This window comes from Papaver somniferum, chromosome 3 (assembly GCF_003573695.1).
Source record: "Papaver somniferum cultivar HN1 chromosome 3, ASM357369v1, whole genome shotgun sequence".
NCBI classification, from domain to species: domain Eukaryota; kingdom Viridiplantae; phylum Streptophyta; class Magnoliopsida; order Ranunculales; family Papaveraceae; genus Papaver; species Papaver somniferum.
In genome coordinates this window covers 214436128-214444211 of record NC_039360.1, presented here as the reverse complement: position 1 = coordinate 214444211, position 8084 = coordinate 214436128, and the positions used below count along the sequence as shown (strand labels likewise).

At 33.8% G+C, this 8084-nt stretch overlaps 1 protein-coding gene across 1 annotated transcript; it reads right to left on the bottom strand.

Annotated features, from left to right (window-relative positions):
• Positions 1 to 6130: 6130 nt before the first annotated feature.
• On the bottom strand, positions 6131 to 7268 carry LOC113362094 (S-norcoclaurine synthase 2-like). The gene is made up of 2 exons (XM_026605083.1): positions 6874 to 7268; positions 6131 to 6767 (listed from the first exon to the last, which is right to left on the bottom strand). The coding sequence occupies exons 1-2, from the start codon at positions 7058 to 7060 to the stop codon at positions 6475 to 6477; spliced, it is 480 nt and encodes a 159-aa protein (XP_026460868.1). The 5' UTR covers positions 7061 to 7268; the 3' UTR covers positions 6131 to 6474.
• Positions 7269 to 8084: the final 816 nt, after the last annotated feature.

Here is an 8084-nt window from a genome sequence, read left to right as displayed (position 1 = left end):
ACAGTTTTAAGCAGTTGCGAAATTCTGACGTTGCAATAGTTTCAAACTGTTGCGACCGAAAATTTGCAACGGCTTATGAGCTGTTGCGAAATATTGCAACATCGACTTTTGTAACAGAGCTAAACTATTGCGACCCCGTTTTGTAACTGCCAGTTACCGTTGCGAAACACTAAATTTGGTGTAGTGGGATAGTTCCAAAATCTATCAGATATTAACACAGTTCTATTAGCTTGGACAACAACATTAATGTTTAATTGTTGTTAGACTTGTTACACCAAAAGTTCAAGAATCTTTGAATAGTAATAGAGGTTTGAATGAAGGTGACTGATTTATCCTGAAAGATACTATTACATATTTCTTTCCAAATGAGCCAGCATTTGACTGCACAAATTCAGCCACCTTTTCATTCCCTGCATACAATAGATCATAATGTTGTTTGAATGAAATTTCATATGTATAAACAAGGGTGGTCTATAAACAATTATTCCACCAGTAAAAGAAGGTAAACCCCATATTGATGGTGAATGTAATGGTATTGGAGGTGGATTTATTGCTCGAGATCATGAACTAGTGATTTTGGTTGTGTATAATATATTGCGGGTGATCATTGGGGTAAACCTAGATTTATTCTTGAAGTACACAAAATGCACCTGATTGTATAATATATATTCTGACATGAAATATGTTTTGACCTGGTTGCACCCGAGTGCACAATGTATATCTTTTTTTGAATTTTTTTTGTTATTCCTATTTTTTTTTCTTCTTTAATACTTGTTTCTGGTTGATGTTTGATGGTGAATGTGATAATGGTGGATTTATTGCTCGAGATCATGAACTAGTGATTTTGATATTACAGGTGATTACTATGATAAACCTAGATTTAAACAACATGCCTCTGGTGCATAATGCATGTTCCGACAGGGAATATGTTTTGTCAAGTTGCACCTGAGTGCATAATGTATATCCTTATAGGAAATAGGTTTTGGTCAGGTGCACCTGAATGCATACTGTATATTCTTATAGGAAACAAGTTTTGGCTATGTTGCACCTGGGTGCATAATGTATCCTCGGTCTTGTTTCAAATAATTTAAAAAATAAAATTTTATATCAACCATGGATCTTGTTTTATACAGTAGAATTTTGCTAACTCGTTCCAAAAATATAAATTTCACTAAAATCCAGTTTATAATTCGAAGTTATGTTTTTTTTCGGGGTTAATTTTAAATTAGAGAGGAATAATATTTAGGAGAGAGAAAAAGATAAAATATAGAAACTAGTTAAAAATGAAGGGTATAACCGCTAAAAAATTAATGCCCACTTGACTCAGATCTCTATCTTAGCAGTCCATTATTTCCTACTTTATGGTTTATGGGCGTTTCTGATACTAATGTTTATAACATTTTGTAGATTTTTCAAATGATTTTTCAAATATATATAAACACTTTTGAAAATTGCTTCTATATTGGAGGGTATAAAAGTTTTAAGAAATCTGATTTATTTATGAATAATAACATTTTATTAAATATGTAAAGATAAACTTAATGAACATTTTTACTCTCAGAAATACATATAGTGTCGGTTGTAAATGAATAAAATCTCTCTTTAATTTTCTGGGCACTTTGATTTTAGTCTAGGGCTCAATGAACAACTTCACACCTCGAAAAAAATTAGAGAAAAAAACGTAAAAATTTAATGATTTTTTACAGGTTATACCATATTTGTGGATACCCCAACAAATGAGAGGATTTAAGAAGAAAAAAAAAGTGAAATAAAAATATTTTAAATAAAATGAAGAATCCCTTATTCATATATCTTTTATAATGGCAAAACTTTGCTTATACTATTGGTTAATTTTGTTTGATATTTTCTTTTTTACTTTAAAAAAATAGTTGTGTTATTCTTTTTTTTTTTATAATTTTTACATTTCACCTAACTTTTTTTTATTACTTAGTTATAGATTGAAATTAATATATAAAAGACTCGTACAAAATTTTGGTTGGTACCCTAGCAACAAGCTGAGCAGCAACACCTTTTTGAATAGCAACACCTAATTTGTAAAAAAAACCTACCAACACCACTACTAGCATCATTACTAACTAGACAATTCTTCAGTCCCTTAAAAAAACACAAAGTATCCTCACTAAGCTCTCCCAAAGTAGAGAAAGCTAAAACACCCAAACCATAATTGTATGAGACACATTTGTCTAAATATTTAGTATGTTTACGCAACACGACATTTTACTTATTATTTATTTATTTATTTCAAATAAGTGGTTGGGATCCTTGTCAGTAGCTGGGCACCAACACCCTTCTGCATGACAATACTTAACCTGTGAAAAATAAAAGAAAATTCTACAAAAACCTCAAAATCGTCATAGTAAAATGATGAATACCATGCCTATTGCAACAATCAACATGGACGTATGAACATCATACCGACTTTTGTTAACCTTTTTTCGCTCGATATGGTTGGAAATTTTCGGTCAATATTTATAATATTTTCACCGAGAATTAAGGTTTATGAATTATTACCACCGACATTGTTTATGTAATGAAAACCATGATGATTGTTGTTGACAAAGAACACCATCAACTTGCAACATGATATTTAACAAATATACAATGCTGGTTGTTGATTATATTATTCAAGATGAAAAATAACATATATAATCGACATGATGTTGATAATGTTTTCAGGACGAGAACGAAACATTATATTCGATCAATAAAAGAGATATAGGACTAGGTTTGAAATGGAAGGTAACGAATTAGAAGTATCAAAAAAGAAACAGAACTAGTCATAAAAACCCAAGATGACCAAAATTGTGGTACAAAAATCCCGTTCAAATGTTGGGATCCATTAAAATTCCATCTTAGACAAAATTTATACAAAAACCCCAAATTTTTAAAAATTGATACAAAAACCCCAAATGTCAAAATTGGTTTCATCAAATTCTATGATGTTTCATCAAATTCTTTGGGGTTTTTATGTTATTTTTGTTTTATTGGGGTTTTTGTGTTACTTTTGTTTTTATGGGTTTTTTGTGGATGGATAATGACACCTTTGGGGTTATAACTCGCGGACTGGAAACAAAAATTAATAAATAAAATATAAAAATGATTCAATCCTTTTATATTTGGGTATATTAATTAAATACCCTTAGTTTTGACACCCAATAAATATACCCTTATACAACAATATAAATACCCCTATCATTTAAAAACCTTATCCATTAAAATATAGATTACCTTAATACCCTCACTTATAATATTATTTTACATTTAAAAAACCTTATCCCTTAACAAATTTCTTTTTTTACTACTTCACATCCACCACCACCACCACCAGCACCGCCTCCACCACCACTGCACCACCACCAACACTTAATAAATACAACCACCACTAATATTCCACCACCGCCATTAATATTCCACCGCCACCACCACCACCACCATTGTTGATGCTGTCGCTGCTGCTGCTGCCGCCGTCGCCGCCTCCACCGCCGCCGCCATCAAAATTAGGTGTCAACAACTGAAGTGATCCAAAAAATCAAAAGTTCAAAAATAACTTTACTAACTAATATTCAGTTTTATTTTTGCGTCAACAATCGAAGTTGATCCCAGTGAATGGAATCAACAACCAAAGTTGATACAAAAAGTAGAACTCATGAACAATGTTTCCAGATTATAGTGTCAACAACCAAAGTTGATCCCTTTAAGTGGGATCAACAATTGAAGTTGATCCCAGTAAGTGGGATCAACAATGAAAGTTGATCCACAAAAACTGGGATCAACAGTTAGAGTTGACAGCATTTATACAAGTCTATCTACTGTAAAAACCAATAAACCTGAAACCTGCAAAATGACATATCCTTAAGAAACACAAGAGTAACAAAAATATCTACAACAACCATCTATGATACAAAAAAAAACAAAATGATATATAGGAAAGAGTGAACTTGGCGTGAGTCGAACATGCATCATCTGACGTGGAGTCAGTCATGCTACCATTGCACCACAAGTTCAACATTCGAAGAGCTATACATCTATAAAATCCGAAGACACAACCAGTATCATCAGTCAAACAACAATACACAAACACAAACCAACAAGAAAATCAAGCTAATTATTTTAACATATATGATTTAAACTACAAACATGACTATACTAATCCAAGGAAATGTTGTCAACAATAGGAGTCAGTAGTTGATCCCATAGAAAATGTTGTCAACAACAAGAGTTGATCCCATAATTGAATCAACAACATTAGTTGATCAAAAACTGAAGTCCAAAGATCTTTCCACCATGGAAGTTAATACTGAAGAACCATACCTGTAAAGTGGATCTGGAACAGTATTGGCAGCATTTTCATGTGTCACAGCAACAAATAAAAACTTGAGATATGTTGGGGTTACAAGCTTAAAAACTTAAGAACATACCTGTAAAATGATCAAACGTATAATGAATAAATAAAATATAAAGAAATAAAAAATCAAACTATAACAAGACAACACTACCACCACCATGTTACCAACCACCACAATCTCCAACACCACCATAACCACAACAACCCAAACCATCAATATTTATAAAAAAAAGTACCACCAACCCCAGTAGCATCGCCAACACCACTGTATATATTAACAGAAAATATAACTACCCACACAACAAAAGGATCTGGAACAATATTGAATCCCACCACGACAACAAAGAATAACATTTATGATTTAAACTACAAGTATGGCTATACTAATGCAAAGAAATGCTCAATCACAATAAATAATACTGTCAACAACAGGAGTTGATCCCATATATAGGATCAACAACAGTAGTTGATACTCGTGAAATTGAACATAAAAGGTAAGGTAACCGAAGTAGTAGTAGTTACCTCAGAGTTTTCTCTGAAACAAAGAACTGATCTTCTTGTATTTATCATTCGAGCCTCACCACCACCACAATCACCACCACCACCACTATAACAACTTCCACTACCACCAGTACAACACCAAATAAACAAAGTCACTAAACCATTACCAGTAAACAATTGAAACACAATCAAAATCACAAGATCATTGACACCAATACTAGTGCAATCAAATGTACATTATTGAAATCAGATTCAGTCATTACCGTCAATAGTTGATGGAGTAGTATTCAGCAACTTTTCGTCCAACCTCACCACCACCACCACCGCCGCCAGCAGCGTACAGTATTTCCAACACCATAAACAACCAGAATCACCATTATCTTTATGACCAACTTAGGTTAATCCAGTTGATATCGAAAGTGAATCTGATGTTTCTCGTTGATTCATCGATATAAATAGGTTGTTTACGATGTCTTGTGATGATGGTGGTGGAAGACTTGATTTCAAAACCTAAAAGATCAGATCTGGATTTCTTTGAATTTGATTTAAAGTAAATTAAATCTTCGATTTAGGTTTTTCATGCTATATCGATCTAAATCAAGTTAAACCTAATATATATTTTTCGATTGGTTTGTTGATGATTCTGTGGTTGCGGTGGTGCGGTGGTGGAGGTTGGATACCAGCAGAATCGATTGTTGTTGATTGTGAAGAAGAAGATGATGATGATGGTGATGACGGAGATGGTGATGGTGGTTGTGGCACTAGTGTTGGTTTTGGTGTTGTTTGTGGTAGCGACAGTAGAGATGCTGGCGGTGGTGGGAGCAATGAAGAAAAAGAAAAACATGATACGAAGAAGAAGATGAAGAAAACGATCTGTTTTGACGATGGATAGAAGGGCAAATTTGGAATAGATAAAAACCTTAATGGACTCTTGATGGGCTTAGGAATTGAGAGGGGTATTTTTATTGTAGGATAAGGGTAGTTGTAAAGCCCTTAAAAAGGAGGGTCATTTATACAATTCCTACTTTATATTTTTGGGACATCCTTTATCAAGATATCCCAAATAAATTTAACCTGAGCATCCTTAATTCTTGAGAGTATCCCCAAATGTGGATTCATAATTTAAAGGTATGTTAGACGTAAAATTTAAGGGTGTGTTAAAATATATATTATGTTATTACATTTTACTAGATAAAAGTAAAATTTAAGGGTATGGTAGATGTTTTCCTAATAAAATGTATATTAATATACATCATTTGATTATAAATTATTTCCATACAATTTAAGCTGACAAAAGAAATACTTTTTGCTTGAGAAGAAAAAGGGAAATGATGGTCTAATTACATAAAATTTTGTGCAATTTCTTTCTTCTTGTGAATCTTTTTTCTTATTGGTTTTGTTTTTTCATCGGAAGGAAAATAAAAATAATCTTTATTAAACGGGATTTACACCTAAGTAAAGGATGAAAAATCCTTTATCCGAGTGAACTTCTCGTGGAGTGGCTAGCTATGCCTAAGACCAAGATCCTAAAGTACAAACCGAGAACAATAGCCGTCCTCATCATACCGTAGTCAAGTGTCATGGCCATCACCGGAGTATCAGCCTTTTTACTTCTCAGCTTTGCTGTCAAGTACGTATTTGACGATTGATTTTGCCATACCCCACATGGAATCAACGGTGATAGAAGAAGCATTAGATTCAAATTCATCGTCAAGTTCAATTTTAACCGTCGACCTAATGATGCAAGAATTTTCATCCTTTTCGATGATTTCATAGGTTACTTGGTGCAAGGAAAACCCCATATCAAGATAACCTCCTTTGATTTGTTGGATCTGCTTCACCCTTGTATGGTTGTCAAGTGTGATAAACTTCTCGTTCCATTCATGTGGTCCGGATATTCCTATCAGAGCACATCAGCAAATTGTGTCAATCATATAATGTACGTACAATTAAACCAAGGAAAATTCACTTCAGGGGATTATAGAACTAGTAAAATATATGTATACCTTCGGCCATTACGATATGTAGGACTGTGCCAGCTCCTCCATCACCTTCGATTATGTCGATTCTCTCGAAAACACCAGGTTGGAGAGTGATTATGAGCTTCGGAAGATCTTTTGAACCATAGACTGCCCAAATTTCATCTGCGGATGCTCCTACGACATCCATCTCGTTTGTTACGTGCCCACGCATTTCTTTCTCCTCTAGCTATTAACTGAAATTTTAATTTGATATTAAGAAGAATCCGATCAAATTCTATCAGTATAGTTGTAAGTTGTGTACGAGAATTTCATGCCTAACTCGAGCTCTATACTTATAGACTTATAGGCTATAGCCAGTAAACAAGAGATATTTTAGTCTGTATCCTGAACACGTAAGCTACGTGTCGATATAAAAATGAACTTATGATTTCAAGTGGATGAAAACTTAGTCACCGAAGAAGAGCTTTAAAGCACGAGCATTCAATTACTATGACTCTATGATTGCGATCATCCATAATTGAGTTACAATTCCATAAATATGAAACATGTTTTTGTCCTATCTAATGGGTTTGTGCCGGCAACATTCCTAGGTTCAAATGAATGGGCCTATCAGGCCTATGAGTTGTCGTATTTGTTGGATATTTCCCAAAGAAGGATATTTTGGAACCCTGATTTTGGGCATACCAAAATCTTCTTAGGCATACAAAGCACTAGTCCTAACTTGGGTGACCTTATAAGGGGTACCCTATGGGGTGGTTCAATTACCTATATGCCCTTAAATCCTTTAAATTATTACTAATCTATCCCTAACCCTAATACAAAACCTATAATCAACTACACCTAAAATCAGTTTCATTCACCTTCTTCTTCTTCCTCTCCACAGCCGAACTCATTCACCCTTCCCTTTCTTTTTTTTCATCGCGGAAATTTAATCGTCGATTCGTGAAAATTTAGTCGACGATTAAACTCATCTATATAATGGGTCGTCGTAAGCCAGTATCTCGTTCAAATCGATCGACTCAACAACCCATTGAAGAAGAAGAAGATTTAGAGAGTGAAGAACAAACTCAAAATCAACCACAAAATCAACCGGAAGAAGAGATTGAAGAAGAACCAACTCCGGAAATGAGAATAAGAAGGTTAGTTCTACAAACCCATCTCGTATTTGATGTTTTAGATTGGTTTGGTCGATTTAATTCGTCAAAATCATGTTTCTATGGCGGTTACAGGGTATG

Excerpts from the sequence above, each read along its gene's own strand:
- LOC113362094 (XM_026605083.1), bottom strand. The coding sequence starts at position 7,060 with ATGCGTGGGCACGTAACAAACGAGATGGATGTCGTAGGAGCATCCGCA. Across the intron at positions 6,768-6,873 it reads ACATATCGTAATGGCCGAAG|GAATATCCGGACCACATGAA; the intron begins GTATACATATAT and ends GTGCTCTGATAG.